General features: G+C 44.2%; 2 protein-coding genes across 8 annotated transcripts in view; one reads left to right on the forward strand and one right to left on the reverse strand.

Annotated features, from left to right (window-relative positions):
• Window positions 1-22: 22 nt before the first annotated feature.
• anapc4 (anaphase promoting complex subunit 4) lies at window positions 23-10,421 on the reverse strand. Its single transcript, XM_029146243.3, has 28 exons — window positions 10,130-10,421; window positions 9,164-9,279; window positions 8,983-9,088; window positions 8,748-8,880; window positions 8,590-8,664; window positions 8,355-8,381; window positions 8,231-8,275; window positions 8,055-8,139; window positions 4,309-4,416; window positions 4,039-4,209; window positions 3,894-3,958; window positions 3,704-3,746; window positions 3,446-3,522; window positions 3,250-3,350; window positions 3,119-3,170; window positions 2,984-3,039; window positions 2,811-2,857; window positions 2,669-2,725; window positions 2,519-2,575; window positions 2,268-2,361; window positions 2,042-2,139; window positions 1,764-1,825; window positions 1,599-1,637; window positions 1,406-1,507; window positions 1,251-1,328; window positions 1,002-1,166; window positions 569-692; window positions 23-414 (listed from the first exon to the last, which is right to left on the reverse strand). The coding sequence occupies exons 2-28, from the start codon at window positions 9,269-9,271 to the stop codon at window positions 181-183; spliced, it is 2,409 nt and encodes an 802-aa protein (XP_029002076.1). The 5' UTR covers window positions 9,272-9,279; window positions 10,130-10,421; the 3' UTR covers window positions 23-180.
• Window positions 10,422-10,428: 7 nt separating this feature from the next.
• palld (palladin, cytoskeletal associated protein) overlaps window positions 10,429-27,923 on the forward strand; it is a 37,760-nt gene continuing 20,265 nt past the window's right edge. For 2 of the 7 annotated variants that reach the window (XM_029146255.2, XM_029146250.2), the window contains exons 1-7: window positions 10,429-10,556; window positions 11,948-12,199; window positions 13,633-14,610; window positions 26,620-26,795; window positions 26,886-26,952; window positions 27,258-27,375; window positions 27,463-27,525. In XM_029146255.2, the coding sequence (XP_029002088.1) occupies window positions 13,634-14,610; window positions 26,620-26,795; window positions 26,886-26,952; window positions 27,258-27,375; window positions 27,463-27,525 (1,401 nt within the window). In that variant the 5' untranslated portion in view covers window positions 10,429-10,556; window positions 11,948-12,199; window position 13,633. Of the gene's footprint in view, window positions 10,557-11,917; window positions 12,200-13,632; window positions 14,611-21,998; window positions 22,150-26,619; window positions 26,796-26,885; window positions 26,953-27,257; window positions 27,376-27,462; window positions 27,526-27,923 lie in introns of those variants that run through there. The other 5 variants (XM_055508142.1, XM_055508144.1, XM_055508143.1 and 2 more) reach the window with 5 other exon arrangements.

Below are 27,923 nucleotides of genomic sequence, written 5' to 3' on the forward strand. Positions count from 1 at the left end.
AAAAATATTTCATCTACCCGTCCAGTATTTATCTTCATATTTATTATTAGTAATATAGAGAGTTGGCATTACAAAAAATAGAACAAATGCCAAACAAAATGCAGTTCATATACAAATATGTATTTTCAGAACACTGTAAAAAAATGGTGCTTAGTGCTTCATCTTAAACGTTTCTCAGTTTTAAGACAGTTCAAGAGCTTCTTCTGACTCCAGCTGCGCCTCTGTCTTCTTTAACACATCTTCTCCAGATTCACCTTCAGCATCCGCATGCTCCTCCTCTCCCAACCCCTGGCTGCTCATGGTAGTTTCAAGCCCATCTTGATCTGCACTGGCGTTCTGTGAATCAGCACCTTCATCGTCCTCATCTTCTACATCCATTTCAAAAACTCGTATGTGCCTCAGATTCACACTTAGCTGAAGAGGAAAAGAGATAAAGTGAAAATTTGGTAATCATCTACAACCCTCGTTCATTAATAGAAAACATTTAACAACCTCTTCCGTCCACTACTCATGTGTGAAACATAATATTTTGAACCAAAACATAAAGACAGGTTTAAATTAGCCGTACCACACAGGACACTTTTCGTATTCCATTGACAGCTACAAACTGGGCCTTCATGTTCTCCAGTTCACGCCACTGATTCCCCAACACCAGGCCTTGGCATGGAATGGCACCACTCTGCTGGTCCAGCCTGAAAACACAGGTGACACATATGCATAGTTATCGTTGTTCACTGAGCATTGTGCCCAGACCACTTACAAGTTATTTTATTCAAAATAGTTATATACACAATCAGAAGTTGCAATTCTGCATTTATGTAACATAAGACATATTTTTTATACCTAAACATGATGAAACAATATATATTATTAGTATGTGGAGTTTATTTATATATGTATATACGCATGTATAACTGATCAAACAATAAAAACCATTAAATGACTGATTTTTTTTTAAATTGTCACTTTGTGTCTGTGTGAGAAACTAACTAAACACAAACCTAAGATTTGGCTCCCAGTTGAATTCAGTCTCACAGCTCAGAGTGGAAGCAAGGGGGAGCTGAGCCAGAAGCCGCCTACTGCTGTCTTCTGCTCCTTGTAAAACCACAGTTAGCATGTCATCGTCATAGAAACGAGCATCCAGGCAGCTGTAAACATAATGAGACCTAAAAACAAAAACCGAAGTAAATTACAACATTAGCAATGTGGCTGAATGAATTCAGAAGTATGAAATGAAAAGAATCACTTACTGGGCTGTAGCATTTTCATCTTCAGTATTATCAAGATGGTGGCTCAGATCAACAGAAATCACACTGTTGGGGGTAAGTCTGCAAAGACAAAACATGTTGGTAAAAAAATGATAAGAAAAGTACAAAGACGTTCATGCATGATCACAGGCACATACTTGTTTGGATCGGTTGCTTTCCTTAATAAGTACAGCTTATGAGGTGATATCTCTGGCATGCAGAACACAACGTAATGCATCTTCCCCTTTTTGTCATTCCACCTATTTGACAAATAAAAGAAAGATTAAGACCAAACTTTTATCTTTAGTTAGAAATTCTTTGGAACCTGTCATGTGTTTGTGTGTTATTTACAATGATGGAAGTTCGAAAAGTCGTGGCGTGTTTTCAAAACTGAAAGACAAAGAAAAAAAACAAAACAACTTTAAGGAGTCTTTTAAACATTAGGCTTTGTCTATTAGTCATGTTTAGTCATTTAGATCATATAATTATTAATTGAGACATGAGATTCTGAACTACCTCTTTGGTATAGTGTACAGGGACAAGACGACAGCCTGTTTTACAGACCTTCCAATTACTTCCTGCATAAAATATACAACAAATAAACATTTTTTAAATTTCTGTTAAGCACATCTAAATTAATTACATCTCTCCACCGAGTCATCTTTTATATAACGGAAAAAGGCAAATAATCACATTCGTGTTTCTTGACCATAAATCTGTAAATTTGGCTAGATTCTTTTGATGAAGAGATGCAAGTATGAGTAAAAAATAGATTCAAATCAATGCAGACTTACTGCAGGTTTTTGGAGACACTGCTCAATCACATTCTCCATCATCCTCTTTACAAAGTGTAAAGACTTTTGTGGATAAGAAGGAAAGAGCAAAGGGCTCCCTAGAAGAGACATTTTGTCTGGTGATTATGATAGTTGTATTTTCTATTGTTTTAAAATATGTGCATACATAATTCCATAATAATTTAACGATTGCTTTTTTGCCACTGTAAAAAGGATTACAGTTCACCCTTTAGATGTGTGCTCTCCTGCAAAAACTTCAGCCACTGGTTTCCCATAGTGTTGGGTGGAGACACAAGATCCTCGTCCTCATCCTTCAGGTACTGGACAGATTCATATCAGTATTAGAATCAAAAACCTGTTTATTGACATGTACAGTGAAGGTTTCACCATATTATTTTTGCTTTTGTGCACATATTAATGTGTTGTAGGAACCGGGTTATTTGAAAAACACCTCAGACAACATAAAGTACTACCAACCTGACCAACACGTTCTACGTTGAAGTACTTTCCTTTACGATCAAAGAGTTCTTCATTCTGTAATCCCAAACAGCATGTAAGCTGACTTTGTGAAGGATGTAAGATTATGTTAAATGAATATATTTTTTAGTACAATTATAATGAGTTTACCTCACTAAAATGCTCAGACAGGAAGTCGGCAACAAAGGCAATGTCCTTCTGAGTCATCTAAGGGGTTATAAGTGTTAGTGGTAACCATAAAAGTACTTTGATAATACTTCAACAGCTCTCATATCAATGTGGTGAAACTTGCCTTGTTAAGTTCTGGCGGTACATGCTCTTCACACATTCTTAGCATAGCTGTAGAGAAATAACACAACACATCAACATAACACATAATCCACCTATATGTGGGATCTTACAAACAAGTTAAACTCCTTCACATTTACTGTACATTGCATTTGACAAACTAATGTTCACACTTACCTACGTACAGCCACCGGAAAAAGGCTTTGAAGTTTTTCATACTCTTGTCAATCACCCTAAATGACAAAAAGCAATGATTTAACAATCTCACTAATGACGCAAGATACAAATGGATTCCGAAATTTTAAAACTTACTGGAGAAGTTCATTTGCTTTCAGAGAAAAGGAACCAACTGCTGTGATAGCGCCTGCAAATACAATACAGACATGATTAGAGGTAAGAAATAACTCAGTTTAAAATAAACATGCAGGTAGCAAACACTGTACCTTCTATAGCCACTGAATCTAGACCAAGGGGTTCAAACTTTTGCCTCCACAAGGACATGCCTTTTACCTCACTGAGGTGGTACAACAGAGCCTCAGAGCCACTGTAGTGAGCAAAAGGGAGGAAATAGGTTTGACTGTGAGATGCTCCGGGTGCAGGATGAGCCAACACATATCAGAAATGACAGGCTCAAATTACCTCTGCAGGTGGCTGATCACTAGCTTCTGGATGCTGGAGTAAGAGGACTCAATAGACTGCCCAAGTTTCTTCAGGCCCTGAGATGAAATCAGAAAAAAACAGTATTATGTGACTTTCAGCTAAACCAGAAAATGCATTTTCCCACCATTATCGTATCAAGACAAAAAATTAACATTAATAATATTCAACTGTATCTGAACTGCAGAAAATTAGGTTACTAATGAGATAATTAGGAATATTAGGACATCTTATTCTCACCTTGACTGTGAGTTGGTTCATTAGAAGAGCCTGCAGTTCAGGGCTATGTAAAACAGAGTTGGCAAAAGAAAAAAACTGAAACATTTTTCATTACATTAAATCCAGTTGTGAAACAAACAATAAAAATTCTCAATAAGATATTTTTCCAACCGCAAACAAAAGTCATGAAAAGAATGGGCTGTGTTGTCACCTTGACTGTCCCCACAGCAAAAGCTCTAGAAACTCATCCTGAACCTGTGTGCTTGTGTTTTTTTCCTAAAGAAAGTGAAAACATTTACCAATTAATATGTTTATAACCTTAGCAACAGTTAATACAAAAAGAATATAGTACTGACCTGAACAAACTTGGTGAGTCGAAGATCCATCTGCATTAGGATGTCCTCCCATGCTTCACACATACAGTTGAGTGAGAGGTGCAAGTACTGCAGCAGGGTGGAGATGTGGGTAAACTTGCGAGCCATCCTGGTGACCTCAGGCAAACAGTCTGACAACAACCCTGTGTCCAGCTGGTCCAGAAGGTAAATTATATTAAGACAAGTAAATGAAAATACAATACAACAATACAAGAGGAGTGAATAAAAAGGAACTGTAAATGATGGGTTCACCTGAACGTAGCAGATCTCTGGGTTGCTATCAGCAGACCTGACCTCTGTAATGATGGACAACGACTTGAGATCACTAGACAGACTCAAGCTGCGACAGGTTCCAGTCACCTGAAGAAGAGTAAGACTTTAATCAAATTTTACTTTAGAAAAACGTATAATATAAAACAAAAAATTCTCTTGAGGAAACATACATACATACATACATACATACACACACACACACACACACACACACACACACACACACACACACACACACACACATATATATATACATATATATACACACACACATATATATATACATATATACACACACACACACACACACATATATATGTATATATATACACACATATGTATGTATGTATGTATGTATGTATGTATGTATGTATGTATGTATGTATGTATGTATGTATGTATGTATGTATGTATATATATGTGTATATATATATATATATATATATAGTGGGCTACTGGAACAAGAAAGAAATGGCTGAGATGCGAGAACAAGGCTCTGTTGGAATGCTACTACTCAAGTAACCCTAGTCAGAGGGGTTACATGCAAAGAATGTGCGGTGAATGGGAACGGAGAAAACCACATTCAAGGCTGACGGCGAAGCAACTAGTAGCTCAGTGTTCCAACATCCACAAACGGCAACTGCTATCACAACTTGATTGACGAGATACAACACAAATGCTACGGCAAGGGGGAGCCAGGACGCCAGGTCAGAGGGGAGATTTCACCATCTCCCCAACCGGAAATTGGGTACGAAGCCCCAGTAAGCACAGATACGCTGAGCGAGGCAGCAACTGACCTGAAAGATAAGATCATGGCGAGACTGAACAGGCAACCCCGAACCCCACTACAACGGCTAAGTGAAGTACCATCAGATCTCCATCTCATGGAAGATGTGAATGCAGCATTGAGAGCGATCCCTACCACAACAATCACAGAAACCAATGAGCTGATATACGCTTCAGCATCAGTGATCCTAGAGGTGCTTGGCTATAAGAGGAACCATGGGAGCCATGAGAAACAATACCCACCATGGAAACGAAGGTTGGAGGCAAAAATCAAGGCAGCTCGGAGGGAAGTGAGCCAAATGACAGAGGCCCAGAGAGGTGCAATGAAAAGACCGATGCCCAAGAGGTACAGTCAGATGCCCATACCTGAAGCACTCGAAACTGCCAAGCAAAGGCTACAAGCCTTGGCCAGCCGCCTAAAGAGATACACCAGAGATAACGAAGCCAGACGAATAAACCGGCTGTTCGCAACACAACCTGCGAAAGTGTACTCTCAATGGCAGGGTAATAACAACAGAGCAGACCCACCAAGGCTGGAAACTGAACAGTACTGGAAGGGTATATGGGAAAGGGAGGCATCACACAACAGTGATGTACAGTGGCTGGTGGATCTGAGGGAAGACCACAGCAACCTCCCTGAACAGAATCCAGTGACTATCACAGTGGCAGACATCCAACATAGAGTCTCAGGTATGAAAAACTGGACAGCACCTGGCCCTGACATGATCCACGCCTACTGGCTAAAGAAGCTCACTGCAATCCATGAGCGCCTGGCAGCACAAATGAACCAGCTGCTAAGGGATGGGACTCACCCTGAATGGCTAACCGAAGGGCGAACGATCCTGATAATGAAGGATCCCTCAAAGGGCACAGTCCCATCCAACTACCGGCCAATAACCTGTCTCTCCACAACATGGAAGCTCGTGTCAGGCATCATCGCAGCTAAGATAAGTGGGCACATGGGTCAATACATGAGCGAAACACAGAAGGGCATTGGTAAGGATACCAGAGGAGCCAAACACCAACTCCTGGTAGACAGAACAGTCGCCCAAGACTGCAGAATGCGACACACCAACCTGTGCTCAGCCTGGATCGACTACAAGAAAGCCTATGACTCAATGCCACACACATGGATCACTGAATGCTTGGAGCTGTACAACATCAACAGAACTCTAAGGGCCTTCATTGCAAACTCAATGAGGTTGTGGAGAACCACCCTTGAAGCCAATGGGAAGCCACTTGCCCAAGTATCCATCAAATGTGGCATATACCAAGGAGATGCACTGTCCCCACTGCTGTTCTGCATAGGTCTGAACCCCCTCAGCCAAATAATAAACAAGACTGGCTATGGATACTGACTCCAGAACGGGGCCACCATAAGTCACCTCCTCTACATGGATGACATCAAGCTGTATGCCAAGAGTGAGCGAGACATCGACTCGCTGATCCACACCACCAGGATCTACAGCTCGGACATCGGGATGTCATTCGGACTCGAGAAATGTGGGAGGATGGTGACAAAGAGAGGCAAGGTAATCCACACAGAAGGGGTCTCACTCCCAGAAGGAAGAATAGCAGACATTGAGGACAATTACAAGTACCTTGGAATACCACAGGCAAACGGCAACCTTGAACAGGCAACAAGGAATGCGGCAACAGCCAAATACCTCCAACGAGTAAGGCAAGTCCTAAGAAGCCAGCTCAATGGCAAGAACAAATCCCGGGCAATAAACAGCTACGCTCTGCCAGTGATCAGATACCCTGCGGGAATAATAAGGTGGCCAAAGGAAGAGATACAGACCACAGATGTTAAGACACGAAAGCTCCTCACCATGCATGGAGGGTTCCACCCCAAATCCAGCACCCTGAGACTGTACGCTAGCCGCAAGGAAGGAGGCCGAGGACTAGTGAGCGTGAGAGCCACTATCCAGGATGAAACATCCAAGATCCATAAGTACATCAAGGATAAGGCCCCAACAGATGACGTGCTGAGTGAATGTCTCAGGCAGTGGAGAACAGAGGATGAGATGCTGGAAGAGGGACCATCATGGGAGGACAAGCCCTTGCACGGGATGTACCACCGGAACATAACTGAAGTGGCTGATCTCAACAAATCCTACCAATGGCTTGAAAGGGCTGGGCTGAAGGACAGCACAGAGGCACTCATCCTGGCTGCACAGGAGCAGGCCCTGAGCACCAGAGCCATAGAGGCCCAGATCTACCACACCAGGCAAGACCCAAGGTGTAGACTGTGCAAAGAGGCCCCAGAGACGGTCCAGCACATAACTGCAGGGTGTAAGATGCTGGCAGGCAAAGCATACATGGAACGCCATAACCAAGTGGCTGGCATAGTATACAGGAACATCTGCGCGGAGTATGGACTGGAAACCCCAAGGTCAAAGTGGGAAACACCTCCCAAGGTGGTAGAGAACGAGCGAGCCAAGATCCTGTGGGACTTCCAGATACAGACAGACAGAATGGTAATGGCGAACCAACCAGACATTGTGGTGGTGGACAAAGAGCAGAGGAAAGCCGTAGTGGTGGATGTGGCAATACCAAGCGATGGCAACATCAGGAAAAAGGAACATGAGAAACTAGAGAAATACCAAGGGCTCAGAGAAGAACTGGAGAAGGCTTGGAAGGTGAAGGCCACAGTGGTGCCTGTGGTGATCGGAGCACTAGGGGCTGTGACCCCCAAACTGGAGGAGTGGCTACGACAGATCCCTGGAAAAACATCCGAAATCTCAGTCCAGAAAAGTGCAGTCCTAGGAACAGCAAGGATACTGCGCAGAACCCTCAAGCTCCCTGGCCTCTGGTAGAGGACCCGAGCTTGGAAAGTGGATGAGACCACCCGCGGAGGGTGAGAATAGAGTGTGTATATATATATATACACATACATACACAGACACACACACACACACACGATTTTTTTGTCTTACTCCTGTGAGAGTTGCAATCTTGTACATTCCATACGCATAAAGCTCGACAAACCCAGTGTCTCCACCAAGAACAAGTATATTTAGCCTGAATGAAAAACAAAATGTAAAAACTCACACAATGCTGTGATAAGAAAAATATTGTGTTGTAGGGAGGGGGGGGGGGGTTAATCATATACCTGACTTCTCCCAAAAGGTTCATTATCTCATCTGACTTCTCCTCACTGTAAAAGAGAACAAATATTATAATAAATAACAAAAACACCTGATACCAGGCTTATATTCACAATACAATGACCCAACCTGAAGATCTTTGATGTTGTGCTGTAGCTGCAAGAAAAACAGAAATGGACAATGTTATTTAATGGATTCCAAAGCTGCTGCTTAAACAACAGATGTCTGTGTTCATGATACACATGATGTTTCTGTAATTGTACTATTTCATTGTATGCAATAAATTCATGTGTTAATTTGAGCATAAAAGTTAAGTCCGGGTGAAATCTCTGACAAGGTCGGAACATCAAATACACGACATTACCTTTTGGGGAGTGTTGGTAACTTGGGAAGAAAAAGTTTAGATTCATCCTCTGAGTTGTAAAAGGAGCTGAGGGCACTGAAACACAAAAACAGACCACATGCTGATTTTGTTTTTCAGTGGCAAACTTTGTGCCGCAGGCGGTACGTTATCATGCCTACCTGCTCTCCTCTACCACTTCTGTCCAGTGCATGCATGTTACAGGGCTGTGCATTGGAAACACATGGAGGATCTCAGCCTTCTCAACACCACACAGAACCACCTGCTTGGTGTCTCCAACACTGAAAGCCAATACTGACAAACAAAGAGGGAATGAAAGTGTGATACTTGTGATAATGATCCAACAGACAAGCAGGTGACAAACAAATGTACTGTAAATCTGAGGTCATTCCTTACTTTTGCCATCAGGTCTCCAGGCAAGTGCAGTGATCTCCTTCCCAGTATACTCACTGGGTGGTAAGCTCCAAACACGCTGGAAACTAGCCAGACGATGCAGAAGCAACTATGCACATACAAGCCATAGCGTTACAAGAACATCAATACAGGTTTTCAACGGTACAAGAGAAATTAGGTCTACCTCTCCAGTTGTGTTGGCCAAAGCGATCAGATCCCGTTTAGGAGACCATGCCATACACAGCACAGGATTAGGAAGCTGCTTCTCTCCAACTTGCCGAAAAGCAGGCATGTTGAGGGCTGAAAAATGTCATGAAAAGATTAGCAGTTTTTTCTTAAAGCAGGGTCAGTTTTGGCCTGTTGAAAAATAACTACCTTAAGTACCTGTTTGTTTTGGAAAATTAATGAAATAGTTGTACAAAAGCTGTATGTATTCAACCCCTTTAAAAGTCTTTACATAAATAATTTATTCATTTAGCATTTCGAAGAATAAATAATAACCTCTATGTGAAAGTGGTAATGTTACCACACACATGAATTTATTTAAAACAAAAAACAGAAAATTAGTGATTCATATACAAATGATCCTCAGAAAACTGGAAATGTTTTTTATATTTATTTTCTAATAATATTGTGTACTTTTTGGCAAAAACAGATTCACCTGTATGTGGAACTTCTTACTACTTATTGTGTATTACCATCAACTCTCTGCCCACAGGTGATCTCCATTATGTAAATATGTACTGTACCTACTATAAGTAATCACCTATTTTTTGTATATGATTAAAATGTTTTTGTAAGACCAATTTCACTTTTTAAGAGTTATACAGAGTTTGTAACAACGGAATTAAGTTTTATCCATGTCAACACTACAGTAGACATGTATTTGAGTTAGTACTACGGTACAGTAGTGGTTCTCTACTCTCTTCTCTTTTCTGGCAAGATTACAAATTAATTCGTGTATTAAAATACACAAGACCTATTTAGCCTCAGTCTCATTTTATGTCAACAGCTGCCTACACCGATATGTGCACAGGAAGATGCATAATTGACTAACGCTGGTGCAAATGTAAATAAAAAATGATGCAGTCAGAAAGTCAAACTAACAGATACAGAGTAGCAATAACGTTACTAGACCTAGGTCACTCACCGTTCAGTTGAAACAAGACAACCTGATCCTGCTATCCTGATCCTGTTATATTTTGCTAGCAGGTTTGTAACCGAGCTCGCGAAGCTAAAGTACAGAAACGTCCAGCTAACCCCCCACCAATAGTTATACAAGCAAGAAAAAATGCGCCTTACATATACACACACAAATAACACACCTCACCTATGCTCTAAAACCCCTAATAAGAGATTTATTCATGATAATTTCACAATTACGCGGACAGCGCCATGTTTTCTCAGCGACCAATCACTGCGAAGCAACGGGAAGCGCGAGGAGACAAACTGTCTCAGAGGTAAAACTCAATCCGTTAATTGCTCAGCTCTTGTGTTTATTCTCTCTAGTGCTACGTCACTGACTGACATCTTCCGATGAAAACATGGACACACAATTTCCCCAAATTGAGCTAATGGTGAGAACTTTGTTAGCTTATTTAGAAGTTTTTTACCATAAGTCAGATGTTTATCACTGTCTAGTGTGAACATTTGTCAGTTGCTAAAGGATACCTGTTGGGCTTTACACTGGTCTCCAGTCATATGAATGGGAAATACACCGTTACGCAACATTTACTGTACAGAAAACTTACTTTCCTGTCAGACTTATAGTTTGGGCTGTGTATTGAGAAAATTCACACAGTTTTGTATGTTTACGATGAACAAATGAAACAAGTTTAATTAGCTTAATTAGCTTAGCTTTATTAGCAAATTTACTACAAAGTATAACCTAAAGGCTTAAAGGCTACTGAAAATTGTTCAGCTCTTTCATCACAAGTACTTCACTATTGTCTGCAGAGCCAGACACCAGCATCACACACTTTTCCCTAGTCCTTCCTAGACCAGTGACTGGCATCCAGTTCTGGAATATTATTGGGTTTGTGTGCTGCTGCCACCAGACCTTCTATAAAGTTAAAGTCAGGTGACTGTGAGGGACGCAGTAGGATCTTCCTGAACTTCTTCAAGTCTCGCTGGTGTGGTTGGTGGTTCCTTTTCCATTCCTTTTGTTCAAAGCATCTCTATGAAGTTTGAAGTAACGCTTTGGCTTCCTATGGCCTATTGGGTCATACCAAACACTTAAAACACTAGTTATGTATGGACAGTGGAATTCCTCCTGGAGTTATCGCAGGCACTTAACTGCAGTCATTAGAACGACGAAGAACCAGAATAGCTCCCAGAGCAGAAAATGTGATAGTGGCCTAGGAATAGACCAAGCGAGTCTGCATGCTTCTCAACTGTCTGTGCTCTTCTCAACTAATGCTTTTGAGTCATTCAGCAGCATCTTTTTCTTGGTACAGTATACCCAATCAGATATTTGCTTACTTGCATAGACAGGTACACGTCACACGTGCAGCACCTTGTTTTCAAAATGTCTGCAGATTTGACCTTGGTCCCACTGGTGCTCAACCCCTGTCTCCGCATCCGTTTTAGTAGTTTTTGCACATGCCCATTTTCAGGTAGTGCAGCCATATGTGAGACAGGCTTGTGGGTGGTCTGGGGTCAACAGGTCGTCTCAACTGGCAACGCTGGCAACACTGACAAGCTGCTGTCACTTGAATGTGTCACGTGCACCAGACGAACGGCAGTTGATCCAATAACGCCTTTGTTACGCATACAGTTTGCATTAAGACCCTCTGAATGTTGCATGAAGCCTATCTGACCTGAATTAATGCATGTGTTGATATAAATATTGCAGCAGTCACGCCCCCCTGAAGCTCTGTGTTTAATTAAAAAAATGCTGGTTGTGTAAAAAATGTCATCACTACCTTCTGTTCCCCAGGACTACCTTAACACTCTCTCCTCTTGCCAGTATTCTGGTGGTGAAACATGAGCCAGGGGCCAAATATAGCCCACACAGTGAGCAGTTAGGGAGCGGGACAGATGGGAGAGCAGGCCACTGCAGAGGCAGTATGCTATTGGACCCTGAACCTGAAAGATCCTGCTGGCTGGCTGACCAATAAGGCTGCTCTCCTGGAAAGAAGCTCATTCTTACTCAATAAACAAGACAAACCTGGAACCAAACGCCCAGGAGGAAGCTTTGAGATATAAATCCCACTTTAAGGTAACTTGTGCTGTGTTGTGTGCGTCAAGAGCATGACCTCATTTATTTAATGTAGCAGTACGGCCATCTTAACCTCATCCTTATATAGATGCCATTCAATCATGACATGTACAGTACTTATTCCGTATCTTGTTGTCTTTTTTACGGACAGTTTGATTCCTTCTTTATTTTACAATGTTAACAAATTTTTAAGAACAAATACACAAGGACGAGATGGATAGGAAAGAGCAGGAAGCAGTGGAAACTCTGGCAGCACTGGCTCATTGATATTCTGTCGCTCACTATCAGTAATCCCATTTTTTCCACATTCATATTTAATCATTGCTGTCGTATTGTTGCCGTTTGCCTTCACAGACCAGTGTAAAAACAATTCGCTGGTGAGTCCTTCGGTGCTTTAACAGACTGACTGACTGTGTGTTGGTGCGTGTCCAGCTCTACCTGTGTGCGTCTGAAGGTTCCTAATGTTTTGTTGAGGCTCCTTTTTCCTGCAGTAAGAGTGAGTGGGGTTGTATTGCTGAGGTGAAACATAGCCTAGGGGATTAAAAATAACAACAGCTGGTCTTCAGGACGCCAAGGGGCACCGAGTGTCACACTGCATCTTATACACGTCTACGTCAGTTTCACCACTTGCATTTGTGTTGATCAGCGCTGAGGAAACTGGAAAGAATAGGGAAACAAATGTGATCATTATATCAGGCATTATCAGACAGTGAATCAAGTGTGGGTTCACATAGTGTGTTGTTCTTCACAGGCTTTTTTTGGGTGATGATAAATGTGCACTTGACCTCAGAGTGAAAACTGTCCATCACTAATTTACACAACAGCACAACGAAATTGGAGATAAGGGCAGATCCCTGGTGTAAACATCAGCATTGGACATTTAAAGCCTTTATACTTTAACCAAGATGTTTATGTTTTTGTTTTCTGTGTTGTTTGTGTGAATGGTTGATTGACAGAAACGAAATCAGTTACTGAACTGATATTTTAAACAATATATATTTTATATTCTTTAAAAAAAACACAAGCCGACTTTCCATCATTATACAGGAATTATTGTCATGATTGTTTAGTCCCTAGTAACAATAGAATAATTACTAGTAATCATTGTAATTCATGCTTATTGATTTAAACGTGTTAAAATGTGTGTGTAAAATGTCTTAATAGAACAGAGTATAAAATGCTAGTCATGCTCACTGTGACCTCAGCAAAGGCCTTTCCTAATACCCACCAGCTGTGGCCAGACAACACTGGCCTGACTCATCCTGCCAGCTATGGAACATGTTTGTATTATAGTATCTGTATTTTAGGCCTGCCTAGCACCTCTATCCTTTCTGTCATATATCTGTCATATCCTTTATTTACTGACAGATAGGTCATGTTCTTATCTAAATAATCTGTGTAAACCAATAGAACTGTCTTTATAATGCTTTCAGGATGCAGGACGGGAGTTGGAATCAGCCACTCCCCATCTCTCTGCTGCTAAAGGACTCGGCAGCAGGCGGGGCTTCGGAGGGAGATGGGGGGGTGTTTTCTGAGGCTTCATCTGATGGGGAACTTTTTCTGGATTCTGTGACAGAGCTGGATTCTGCAGACGGGGACTTTGCAGATCTAACTGCCTTCTTGAGTGTGGAAGAGATTAATCGTAGCCTGGACCTAGCCCGGGAGGCTTTCGGTGATCCGTGTGAATCTGAGGAACCAGGCTCTTCTAACCCTACACCCCAGGAGCAGGCTCTCCAACCTCCTACCTCCCTCCCTGTGAACGCCCAGGTTACTGGAAACCCTTGCAGTAGCGCAAACCAGCACCACCAGACCAAAACCTCCTGCACAGATGGAAACGTGGCAGTTAAAGCCACCACCAGCCAGAATGTTTCCCTTAGCAAACCTCCACAGTCGTTCAGTGAGACTCTGTCCCCTGCTGAGAAGGTAGCTCGTCACAAGCCCATCCAGCCGGTTTACAAGCAGGATAAACCCAGGCTGGTTCACGACCTGGAGCTCAATGACCGGGCAGCCTCAGCCACAGAGTTCTGCAGCAGAGCTGCAACATTCATCGAGGAGCTGTCATCCATTTTCAAAGGCTCTGCTCATTTGGAGCAGCACGTGGAAGAGGACTCCTCCTCCCCTGATAGTGGCTATCTGTCCCCAAGGAGCCAGCGTCCAGTCCCACAGGGCTCTGTCTCTGCTCCCCCTCTTCCTCCCAGCCAGCAAATGCAGACGCCCGACACAGGCACTGAGCCAGAAGGCCTAGCGGGGACGGCCACTCCTGCAAGGTACCAGCACCCTGGAGCTGCAGCCTCATCTGCCTCTCTGTCTCCTCCTCACTTCCTCCAGAAGCTGAAGAGTCAGGAGGTGGCAGAAGGAAGCCCGATCCGTCTGGAATGCCGAGTGAGAGGAAACCCCCAGCCGCTCGTCAGGCAAGTCCCACCTGATTATTATGACTTCATGACTTTTTCACAGGAGCACGCTGCTTTTTTATAGAGTAGCTTTCAATCTCACAATGTTGTCTAAATGTTATTCTTTCCCCTAGTTAATGAAATCCACACATAGTTTTAATGAACCAAACAGAGCCGTTGTAGTATCCCTGTAGATTTTTATGATGGTGAAGTTCATTCTTGGTCTTTTGTAGATCTGCTTTTTTCCTACAGTCCTGTCCACCCAGACTGAAAGGTTGATTAAAATGATTTCTAATTTGTAAATATGGGACAAGTGATTGATGATAGAGGGCCTTACATACAAAGATGCTTAGCTAAAACTGAGCCAGGGACTTCAAATAATTCAAGTCTTGGCTGATTCGAATGAAATTTAAAAGTGTGTGTTGCTCAACCATCTATGGTCTGGTGGTCCTCTTCATCACCATACACACGAAGATGCATGTGCAGTGTGAGGCCTGACTCCTAAAACAGCAGCCAGGCCTCTTCCCATCCCAAATACTGTAAGCACAGGTTGTGTCTCTGCACAGAGCAGATGTGTGCCTTCCTTCTTTTAATATGGATTCAAGTCGGATTACTGGATGCAGCAGTGACTGTGACGTGAAAACCATTTTCCACTTTTTTTCCTTTAAAATATGTGTGATTTCATACGCAATGCTCCTATGTGTACTGTATGCACCAAAACTATTTGCAGGTCAAGCAAAACATGAAGAACATGCTTTTGTACCTCTGATGAAATTCCAGCCCGTTCAGCATTTGAACAGACCTTTATGTCACTGTGACAGTGATGTTGACCAGACTGAGCATCCGAGTCTGGCCTTGCTGACGCGTCCGTTAGAGAGAAGCTGAGTGAGACTCAGCCACGGGTTGACAAGCAGACCACCTGGTTTCTGCTCAGGGGGACTTCCACTCGGTGTAAGCACATTTGTCCGTCGGTACCTGTGCCAGTTGTCAAACGGCTGTTTGATTTGAGAGCACAGCACCGCCTGCTCCTCGTCGTTTGCACCCGTTCATCTGCAAACTATAAATACTCTCCTCTCTTGTTTCTAGTCATGTTAACTTCACAGATCACACAACAAGCTGTTTACTATGCTGTACCTGGATTGATTACAGTTTCAGTGTCTGCTGACTGTGATACATGTAGTTTAGCATTTTTAACTGAATTTGAAATCACTTTTTAAAAACTAAACGCAAATACTAAACGGAACAGGTTTAATTTTACCTCAACAAGTAAATAAGTATAAGTATGAAACCTTGTAATGTTTTTTTGATTTAAAGGCATAGAATTTTCAAAAGGCTTTTTGGAGTCAAAGAGTCTGAATTGCAGCTAGTTTTAAGCTGGCTGGTGTTTTCGGTGTATGTGCAACCAGAAGACGTAAAGTCAGTGACTCAAGACGTGTATCTCCCCGGCAGGCTGCGAGGGGCCTCTGCTGCTGCTGTATAAATAGTCTGCAGGCCAACAGGAGCCAGGCACAGGAATGCAGGCAATGCAATGACACGACACTTTCAGTCACTAGGCTTCACATCTCCCCACACCTTCTTGGGAAACATAAAGGTAGCGTGTAGCATGTTGAAAGATGGGGAAACACGAGAGTCCAGACTCTGTGGCAACACCATCATTATATAACAGAGCAGATAAATGAAAAGTAGAAACGTGGGCTTACGTTTTTGTGCACCTCATAATCTAATGTGTATATATTTTACATTAGTGAATTTGAGTATTACTGGATTGGTTGCAGGTTGTGTTGTTTGACCTGGCCCTGGCATTCAGAACTGTTTGCATAGTGCTGTGCCTTCCTCTATTGTCTGTGGACACTAGATGGCAGCAGATTATTCATGAATCACCTTAAAAGTGAACTGTAGTGAAAGAAAAGGCACATCTTTTTTAATCTTAAACATGTTCAGATGGTGAAAAAAGGAGCTACAGATGTATCTGAGAAAAAACTCCTCGTATGATGTTCCTCTTCTCAGTTTAACTGTGACATTAAAATCCAGTAATAATACAGAAAATACTTTCTCTTATTTCAAAAAGAACCTATAAAGACTTGTGCATATTGTTCCTTTTCTGTTTCACAGTCAAATATATCAGAGTTTTCCCCTCATTTATAACATGTATGGTGACTAAAACATTAAAGCACCCACAGTGACCTCAACAGTTACCATACAGTGGAATTCTCACTTTTTCTGACAGCTTCAAGTAAAAAACTAAATAACTTTGTGAAAGTAGAATCAATGTCAGAGTTGATGTTTTCAATTATTTAATGACCAGTGACTGTATGATGAAGTAAATGACCTCCGTTCTCCGTCTTTCTAACAACCTGCCCCTGACAGGAAATGCTGTTACATCTCCTCGCTCTCAGGTGAATGGGTTTTTCTGACCCGGTGCCAATGTTTTCCACGGCCATCGAGGCAGACATTCCTGGTGGTTGGGTTCTTGGGTTCTCGGGCTTTCGGGGCGCGGTTTTCTGTGGTCAGCTACAATTTGTCTCGGCCGAAGAGTCTTACGGTGCCGAACGCCTGCTATTTTTCAGTACGTCTTCGCTCTGGCCTCGCTCACAACGGCGTCTGCACCGTGCTGTTTATAATGATGCATCTCTGGAGCTGGGATGCGTGTGCGTTCGAACCTTGTGGGAAGCACTTAGTGCATTTTTTCAGTCTGAGGTCATTTTGGGCTTTCTTTACTTCTTCAAGGGGCTAGTTTGGGGTTAAGATTAGCTGCTGGCATGGAGGAATAGGCAATGTATGTCATTGCTAGAAAGAGCATTTCTAAACAAAATTGATGGTGTGAGGTCTGCTTGTGTGAACAGCAGACAGGTTGCGGCCGCCTGATGACTGATTTCTCACTATTTCCACATAGAGAAAATCCCATCTCCAACTGTGGCATGTTCACGGTGCTATTTTAGGCGTCTTGTCTGCTGCTCCTCCGTGTCATTACCCCATCAGCCTGCAGCGCGTTCAAGGCATTTCAAAAGCTGGGAGGCTGAAGCTGTGTGGAATTGAGCTTCTTGGTCTCGACCCGTAAACACGGACCCGCGGGAGGAACCGCTTGAAGCGTGAGTGGCAGCAACGTTTCTGCTACTGAAAGCGACATTCCACATCTCACAGACCGTATTTGCTGTCTGACATGTAGAAGGTGATCAAATTCACACATGCTAGCTTGTCTTTAGCCTATACCCACGAACACATTGAGACTGTCCACATTGAGTTTTTCATTCCATATTGTACCACTTGTTGCTATCATGAAAAAGATTAAGAAGATTTGAGAAAAGAATTGAGAAAGTTTTGAGTTTTGTTCTATAGTTCAGTAAACAGCTTTAGTTTTACTGTTAGTTTTTTCTTTCTGTCCAGCTGATGTTTAGACTCTGCATTGACAACATATTAAATGCATATATGAGTGGGTCATGGCAGCCTGCTGCTGTACTATACAGTACCAGCAAACAGTAACAAGGGCCCTTCCTCCTACACTTGGGATGAGGATGAGGTCATAGCAGGTGACCCACTGCTGACTCATGACGTAGCCTGACTGTAATGCTGACGGTTTGGCCTGTTTCAGGAAAGCCATGATTTTAAATTCTCCCCTGTGGGCTCATTTGATCTCTGCAGGAAGAGGGAAAAGGAGAGAGCGCTGGTATTTTTATACCTGCTTCAAGGCAATTCTGCAAGCATGATGTCAGGTCATATTTACACTCCAAATAATGAAGAAACCTGACTAGAGTGAGGCCGGATTGCGTGGGGAATATTAAGAAATGGACACAACTTAAACTGTGGACAACATAGTTTTGCACATTGGTGTGAGACAGTCAGTCTGACGTGTTATTTAGTTCTCACCATGCTGACACCACAACATTGTTCATGACTGTGTGCACCACATCACCACCGTACTGCCTGTAAACACCATGACGACACAGTGTTGCATCCGTGTGTGGCCTCCTGCAGATTATACACACTGACATATCGGCTGTAAACCACCCAGATGGACGCGCATCCTGCAGCCGTGCCCTCATGGCGGCTTTGACGAAAGCAGCGACCCTGCAACGCCTGCAGCCGTGACTCCTGGCCGTCCGCTGGCCTGGAGGCAAAGTGTGAAGTTCCACCCAACGAGGTGAGACTTTTCCAGCTTGTCTTCCAGCTTTGAAGTGTAGGAAGCCCCTGACCATGACCTCTCATCATCACATCCAGTCCCATAACTCACTCGAAGCGTCGTACCCAGTTATACATGCTCCCATCAACACATGGTGTATGAGCTGACTACTTTTTATGTGTGTTAGTCATTGAAAGCATCTAGGGAGACATAAAATTGCACAGTGGTCACACAGCGGGAGGAAGAGCAGAGGATGCTTTATAAATGCCATCACTGCACACCGAGTGTGAGCAGGACCCCAGCAGTAAACACACACACGCCATTAGGCCTGTGAAGCTTCAAACTGCTGCCACAACACAACAGCTCAAATAAAAATAACAATAAGCATCACACCAAACATGGCTCCCAAAACACCACTATTTCAAGTGTAAGTCATAACTTGGCAATGGTGAATACATTTAAAATGGGCTATGTGTTAAATAAACAGCCAGAGCCATTTATCTATAGCCTGTTGCTGTCTCCCCCTGAGACTGGGATTCTGTCCGTCTGTCCTGCTCTCAGTTATCGCTCGGGGTCTGGAGTCATCCGGGCCCCAGGGTCTGCTAAGTGCTGGGTTACATTCCTCTGTTCACCTGTTAAATGGCTCTGTGCTATTCATCATGCTTGATAAGGCAGAGCCATTAGATTCAGCTTACACTAATCTGCCTTTTGATGAGATCTTCGAGGTTGTTATTTTTGCTGGATGGCTGGTTCCTACGTGGCTGCCAAAGTGTTTGAAGTCCAGATTCAGTCATGTATCTCAGGGATACTCTGACAAATGGAGTTTTAATTTCCTCTGTTGCAGAAGCAAGTTAGCCTCTTTTGCTTTTGTTCTGGATGTTGGAGAGGCGGTATGGCAGCGGAAAATGCATCTATATGCATGTGAGTGTGTGATTGTGTGCAAGGCTTGTTGTGTTTTAAGAAGACTCAAGTTCAAGTCCTCCTCCCCATGTACAAGTGGCAGGATAACAGCTGTGTGAAGGCCAAACTGTCCTAAATCAAACCTTAAGGTAACTGCTTTTGTTCCTTAGTCAGTGTCATACATGGGAAAGGGGAGGAGGAGGAGGAGGAGGAGGAAGATGCTCCGTGTCTGATCAGGCCTCAGATCTATAAATTCAGAGAGGAGCCGGGGTCACAGAGTTCAACGTCTGACAGCAGCTTCATTAATCTCCTCTGGTAAAACGATGTTGGCAGCAGATTGGCTGCCTGTTACTGTCTCCCTCTATGACTTAAAGGCTGATTAATGTGCATCCAGTTTTTGAAGTATCTTATCGGTGTGTTGCTCACTATCTCCAACCATAAAGGCCGCCTCAGACTTGGCTTCACAACTGAAGATGTCTGAGGACAGTAATGTTTAGGTGGACTATCCACCCACACAGAGGAGAGGAGAGGAGGTCTGGCTGTCATGGAAGCAGATGTTTTTGTGTTTTGGTGTGTTTGTGGCGTGGTTGTGGGTGGCGAGTGGAAGGGTGATCATGCACAATTGGACTCTTTCTGCATAATTCTGGCCTACAGTACACATGGTCAGAAAGATGTTGGTGTCTCTGTTTTGAAACCTCTCAGTCGGAAACTGCCCCATTAACGAGATGTTCACTTTAGCAGGAAACAGAAGAAGTAAATAGTGTTAGAGTGATAGTGGCTGTGATACATCTGGGCTGAAGGTGGCCGCGAGCGTAGATCTGCTTTCTGTGGTGTAGCTGTTGCATTAACTCTAAGTCTAATTGTTGTTCCCAGAAAATGTGATACATACCTAAGATTTGCGCTGACACAGACGCTCGTGTGGTTAGACTCCAGCTGTAATTACTCAGTTGCAGGGAGATCGATGATTGTGGTTGTGGAAGGACCTAGAAATGTGTAAATTGATGAAATTTGTTCAGGCACGGCTTTAGACTTAAGCTTCCTCTTGTACTGTCCAGTGGGTGTGAGCACACGTTGTAAAGATGATGCTGTAGATTCAATTAGAATAGAATAGAATAGAAACAGCTACTCTATTCATGTGATCATACTCGGCACCCGTCCACTTCCTTTTATTTGAGTATTCATGTTGTGGGCTCATTTATTTCTTACGGCTGATATGTTTAATTTGGGCTTGTCTGCATGTTCGTCTCAGCCTGCATTTATTAGACTTTTTGGTGAAAGGATCGTCCTTGCTTTATGACATCATGGGGACAAAAACTCTTTGTTAGAGTCTCCTTGGAGGTTGACATGACAACCCGCTGTTTTTGTGACGCATACTGACCCTTGAAAGACCTTTTTAAAGAACTTAATAATAAGAAGTGGCTGTTCGGGGTTTATCTGATTAGTAATGCTGCTTCCCTATATGTACTATACTGTAAGTGCACCTGTGTGTGCTTATATGCTAATAATCCAAGCATGTTGCTCTTAAGGATTATTTTCAAGAACCAGAAGAATTTCATTTAAGGAATCACATGATTGCTATGGAACAGGACAGTAGTAGGACAAGGTTTTATATATACGGTGGGTGAATTCAGCACACCGTGTGTGTGTGTGTGTGTGTGTGTGTGTGTGTGTGTGTGTGTGTGTGTGTGTGTGTGTGTGTGTGTGTGTGTGTGTGTGTGTGTGTGTGTGTGTGTGTCAGACAGTAGCCACAGCCATCTGTCTTCTACTTGCCAGGTGCTGCCAGCCCAAAGTGGTCTATTTAGATCCTGACTGATGCTGCTATTTCTGTTCGGGCCCAACTGGGCTTTTCAAGTGGCCTGTCAGTTCTGGCATGAGCCGTTTATTAAGGCAGGGCCATTATATTTAGTCTCCCCTTTTTTGTGTCACACTGTACTATGAGCTTCAGCCGTGTTATTTTCATAACATCCCTGTTCCTGCCGCCAACAGAGGTTTCCATGACGACAGGGTCACTTGGGCCGGGGCCCAGGGTTGGCTGCGGTGCTTTCGATGGTCATCAGACTGTGGCCTGGACGTGTGTAGGAGCAGACAACTCAGAAACACGCAAGCGCTGATCTGCTTCTGGCTCATCAGAGGACGATTACCTGGAGCAGCCTTTGAGATGCGGAGGAGTGAATTTGATGCGATGAATCCGTGTCGTAAGGACGAAGAAAACACTCGGACAATTCACCCAGCCACTGGAATTCTAATGAGCCGAGTGTGGGCAGCTCTGGAGCAGTTTCTGCGTCTTAAATGTGTCTAAATACATTTCTTCTACTCTTCCGTCTTGTGTGGAATTTGGCAGCTCGGGGCTGCTCCCTCCCTCTCAGCCCTCGGCTCAGTCTCAGCATTGTGTGTATGTCTGAGTCACAGTCACAGTCGCTGTCCTGGTGTGAGAGTGTCAGTAGCTCAGTGTGTGTCTTCCTGCCAGGAGGAGAAGCTCAGTGCACAACCTATGGAAAGCCTTTGACTCTGGTTTAAGTCACGGACGCAGCTCAGCAGCTCAGGTAGGTTGGGTTGAACAGCCATCTTGGTTATAGTAATTTCCTCGAATACGCAGGCGAAACTTTGATTTAATCAACTTAATGATGCATCATAGTTCCAGAGTGGATTATCAAACTGACCCCGGGTCAGGGGACAGTCATGTGAACCATTCATAAATTCAATTTTGGATTTATTCCTCACACACTGTTTAGACGACTCAATGACTATGAATACGTTTTCTTTGAATTATTAAATGAAGCCATGTTTCATTATTTGTTGTGAACAAAATGGAATCTCTGTGCATTTTACCTGCTTTTAACAGATGACACGGACACAGATTAGGTTGAATGTGTGGGTGTGGGGGGGCATTCCCATGAAGTGTGTGATGAGGCTCAGCTGCTGCACATGTCTGTCACACAAGCTTTTTGTCTCATATCATTGTGACGCGTTTAGCAGTCATTTCTGGCTCCGGAGCAGGTTTCACATGCTACCTCATCGTGCATTATGATCCAGTGTGAGCCACTGGATCACCTGCTGAGCAGATCACAGCCACCCTACTGTACCTTGCTTTGATTTCCCCCCTGCTTCCGGTCAGTGCCCCAGCTGTCACCTGCAGCTGTCTGCCGTCCAGAATATTCCTGTGATCTGTGACCTGTGGTGCTATGCACCGATTAACAACTTTCCATCATCAGTTGGCCTTTGCTGCTATTTAGAGATCCACTTACTCACTTAAAATGAGGTCGGCCTTAAACCAACTGATGCTGTCACTTCCTTCTTGTGCCAGATGACAACACTCAAACAAAAGAGCTGGATTACAGGTTATTTTTAATAGCTCTCCTCTCAGCACAGAAAGGGCCTCGGTACTAAATAATTAACGTTTAACTGCAGTCGGCTGCAAAGCAATATAAAAGAAGCTGTAATCACCACTTATTTGACATATACCAGCCTTATAAAGGAATAATGTGTTCCTACAGCACACTAACAATTTAACATAAAGTTCCCACAGGTTACTAAAAATACTAATCAAACAGCTTTGAATGCACCTTTCATGTTATCACACAGCATTCACTTTCCATGCTGAGGCCATGAAGGCTTTGTTTTTATTGTCGGCTTGTGTTCCATGTGAAGTTAATGCTGAATTAATGATGTACTCATTGTTGCTGATACTGGTGTGGCTGCGGCCCTGGAGGGCAGCCTGTGATGGTAACAAGCAGACGTGGGGAGGTTGTGCTGCTAGACCTTCCATTCAGCCTGTAGGAGCTGCACTTATTGTTGGTTTCAGTCAGCGTACGTGGGAAAGAGGAAACTCAATCTGCTTTTTCATCGTGTGTTTGCTTCAATGGACATTTCTCTGTCGTGGATAATAAACCCAACATTGTTTGCAGGAGGGTTTGGGTAGTTTCAGCTGACCTCTATTGTAGTTTGTAATTAGACATAAAGACAGCCTAGATGCCGCCATTCTTGTCCAGTTCCACTATGGTTGACTTTTGTGGTGCCTGGGATTGAAACCAAACCCTGAGAGCCAGTCTGGGAGTCAGAGGAGTCAGATCCATCCAGTCTACCCACAATTGTAATCCACAGTGATTGTCCAACAGTCTGATCGATCACTATCTGAGCGTGTTCTTGCAAATTTGTTACTCCTATAGCGTGGCAAGGTCATTTTTAAGGCTGAAGATTCCTTCTGTCTCTCCTCCCTCTGTGCTCTGGCCTCCGATCGTTTGGGTTTGCGGTGAAACTGGGGCTGCTTTGTAAGATTTTCCATCAACAGCAGCAAATAACAACAGGGTCAGACGAGGAGAGCGCGGCCCCTCAGCACGCACTGTGTAGGCCAGGGCAGCAGGCTTGGTTTGGCCTGTCCCCATGGTATGCTCCCCTCTTCTGCACAGTATGTGGATGCAGGGAGCGGCGTGAAGCACAGCTCATCCTCTCTGCATGAGCTCTCAGTTGTTGTAATTGAAACGTGTGACCCTTTTCTTACCTACAGCCTGTACTGGGAGGATGGGGACGGGCTGGTTGATGTGTAATGAATGTAGGATGGGCGGGATACATGTGAGATGAAAGGTGAAGCACGGTTGCTTCCAGTCTGAATCGATTTCATTTCTGACGGCATTGTGTTGAGAGGAAGCGGGTGGTGGAGCTGCACTCGGCCAAGGAATGTCTCCTTTCTTTCATTTTCCTGAGAACACTGAGTTACCGCTTTTCCAACACATGCTGCTTCCCATACCAATTACACTATTGATGTTTGGATTCCTTCTGTGTCTCCTGGACAGTATGTGACTCAACAAAGCACCCCCCCTCCCTCCTCCTCCTCACCCCCCTCCCCTCTGGGGGGGGAAACATGCTGTTCAGGCCCAGCACCGCGTTCAGCACATTCCACAGAAATAGAGAGGGGATTAAACGAACATTACCGTCTGTCTCTAAATGAGTTTACTCAGTAATTATGCATAATGATAGATCATTAACGTTGATTAATACGGGTGTTTTATTGTTGTGCCTTTTGGGAATGGCTTCTTGGTAAACGCTCATACAACCCTCCGAGGAGCAGAGGCTGACGACTGTCCAACGCTGCTCGGTTCTTTAGTCAAAATTGTGCACAAACAAATTTCCATTTCACTTCCTTTTCTCCTGCCGAGCAGATGTTTTGCATTTTAAAATCCAGCCACAGGAGCCCGGGGGACTCATAATATCACTGATAAATACTATTCTCCTGTGTTTTGGTTCACACATGTTGATGCACAGAAGTTCCATGGTTTCCTTGTCTGCAGATCCGGGCCACCCTGTAGAAAACACACCTCTGTGTTGTTCGCTGGCCTGTTCGCCATAGTAACACACATATACACAAATCAGGCAGCTCCAGTACCTCCAAACCATAGTCATTAGTCCAATGACGTTATGCGTTTCAGTCATTTTCTGTGTGTGTTTAATTTAACGGCGTTCGAAAAAATGTCCAAATGATTTTCCCGTGTTCGAGGGGATTTGCATGATGCGGTTTGAATCAATCTTCCATTTTCTTCCATGCGTGTGGCTGCGATGACCACAGTGAACCATTGTGATTAATACTGAGACGGACTTAGAAGATGTTTGCGGGGTCTGACCAACAAAAGAAACCTGAGCTTTCCAAGCGAATCCCCAGCAGACATGGCAGTCACCCAAGCAAGTTGTTTTCCCTTTTCTCCACCTGGTTATAATCCAGAAAAATGGATTTCAAAACCACTTACATATTGGTTTGGTCAAACAATCAACATTTTACTTAGCGCAGAAGAATTTTGGCCTGCGTCATATAACGGGCCCCGCTGCTGTCCCACACTTTCTCTCACTGAATCATGTTTGCTGATCACATGGAAGCCTGAAGCGTGACACACCAGACGGGGTCTCCCTGCCTCTGTCACAAGCACAACGCTGCTTCCTGTCATTGAGCTCGCAGACGTCTTCGTGTTACAACAAATACACTGACTTTCGAGACCAGACACGGCGGCCCTCCACCTGTCGCTGCTGCTGACGGGTTGCCCAGTCTGAATGAGCGTATCGTGACTCACTCCCCCTCACGTCCTGCTCCTGTGCTTGTCGTTCGTTCATTCACTTTCTCTGTCTCGGTCTCTGGCAGGTGGAACTCCACTATGAAGTCTCATCTGGGGGTTTTGCCTTACATTCTGGAGCAGGAGTCCAGGTGTTTGACTGACAGGTTATGGCCAAGCCAGAAATCTTTATACATCTCTTTGAGACAGCTGGAATATCCTTGGGTCAGGGTCCTGCACAGACGCAGCTGTTCTCCTGGGTCTCTGGGAATTCCTGCTTCTCCTGTCAGTGTAGAGGTCAAGAAGTGAACAAGACATAAATGCTCCTCATACATGTTGAGTATGGGACCTTTGATTTCATGGATAGACGATGGGTCACACTCACAAATCAAGACATTTGAGGGCAGCATTTATGCGTGTGTGTGGTTTTAGGAGGTGTTTGATAGGACCCGCGTTGTTTGATCCTGCATTTGATGTGGCAAGATTTCGCTGGGGGAGCCCGCTTTGATCATAAGCGTGCGATGAGAGACGAGACAGAGGAAGCTCGCTGCTCTGCGGGACCCTCTCATCCCTCCTGGGTCTCACACAACAAAGCCGACGTTAGCAGATACCAGAGGGGCTGTGTAAATCCAGGGCGGCTGCCTGGGCACACGCCGCTCCGATGGGGAGGAGGGGGGGGGGTGGAGCCGCTTCCCGTAAACCAGCGTCTCGTCAGTGCCTCGGGGCGGCTGATGTTTGGTGCATCTGTAAAGGCAGACGTGCCCCCGGGGGCTGTGTGAGCGTGTCAGTGAGTACTTATCGATGTGAGACGATCGCCTATGTATTTGTCAGACAAGAACGGCCCTTCCTTCTGTAGAAACAACCTCGCTGGAAGAACTGGAGAATGATTGCTATTGCCTCGGGAGTGAAAGGTAAAGCGGTGGAAAAAAACCTGCCGTGATGAGTGTCATCATATCTGTTCCAACCCTCCTCCTCCAGGTGGTTCTGTGAAGGCCGTGAGCTGCACACCTCTCCCGACATCCAGATCTGGAGGGATGGAGACCTGCACACGCTGGTGATCGCCGAAGCCTTCGAGGACGATACGGGACGTTACACCTGCGTGGCCTCCAACAGCCTGGGAGCCGACAACACCTCTGCCGAGGTTTACATCGAAGGTCGGCGGAGTGACCTTTACGCTCATATCCACATGAGCTGCCATGGAGCCTATTTCACTAAATCTGTGCTGCCCGTATGTTGGCTTGCAGGAGCTTCATCAACGGACTCAGAAGGAGAAGGAGCATCGTCCAAGCCCAGATCAGGAGCCATGCCTCAGTACGTGTTGTGTTACGGTCTGTGTGACCTCGTGCCCCAGTGATCCTACAACACTGAACAGACTGTCTCAGCCCTGCATCAGTCGGCTGCCTGTTACTGTTTAACTAGGACCTTAAAAGACCCCAATGTGTAAGAACGCACAGGGTTAATGACGGGTCCTTACAAATGTTAAAGGAACATAACATAATAGTAAAATGATTAAAACAAATTACTGATCTTTCTACACATTGTTCATGCTCTTTCTGTTTACACACCGAAGCCAAGCGGTCATTTTTGTGCATCGATCGACGTTCTGTTTTGTTTAGGGCTCAGAAGAAGACCACCTCTATGTCCCTGACGATACGCTCATCGTCACCCAAAACCACAGATGTTCTGCCCCGCCGCTCCACCCTGGTCCAGTCCCTGTCTCAGCCAGCTCAGCGGGTGAGCCAGCTGAAACACACAGGCTGGTACCGCGAAGCCGCACGGGCTTCTGCTCTGTTCTGACACCCGGTCTGACTTGTCTTCTAGATGCAGAGCCCGGTGTCCCTGCTCTGTGCTGGAGACGCATCAGGGCCTCCTGTTTTCACAAAGGTACGTTTGTTTGACATGTAATTTGTGATGAATAATTATGTGTTTCAACCCTAGCCTGCTCATTTTTGGCTATTTACTTCTAAACACTGATCTGGCTGAGTTGGCCTTTCGGTCGACAGAAGGAGTGTTTAGCAAACTGTTGCGTGAAGCTAAACACATGCTGTTTAGCAAATACTGTAGCCCTGAGATCTTCCCTCATTAGGACCCAGATACATGCTCTGCAGTACTTACTGACATATACACAACCTGATACTCGTCCTCAGAATCCTCGCCTTCCCATAATAACAGTATGCAGTGATGTGGCTTTCAGCAGTGGGGGTCAGATAAAACATACAACAGCCGTTTTCCTCTCAGAGACTTCGCCAATCCTCCGACAGCTCCGAACCCCCTCCCTCCTC

Source organism: Betta splendens, chromosome 4 (assembly GCF_900634795.4).
Source record: "Betta splendens chromosome 4, fBetSpl5.4, whole genome shotgun sequence".
NCBI classification, from domain to species: domain Eukaryota; kingdom Metazoa; phylum Chordata; class Actinopteri; order Anabantiformes; family Osphronemidae; genus Betta; species Betta splendens.

Excerpts from the sequence above, each read along its gene's own strand:
- anapc4 (XM_029146243.3), bottom strand. The coding sequence starts at position 9,271 with ATGCCTGCTTTTCGGCAAGTTGGAGAGAAGCAGCTTCCTAATCCTGTG. Across the intron at positions 8,382-8,589 it reads TTACCAACACTCCCCAAAAG|CTACAGCACAACATCAAAGA; the intron begins GTAATGTCGTGT and ends TTTTTCTTGCAG. Across the intron at positions 3,959-4,038 it reads GACTCACCAAGTTTGTTCAG|GAAAAAAACACAAGCACACA; the intron begins GTCAGTACTATA and ends CACTTTCTTTAG.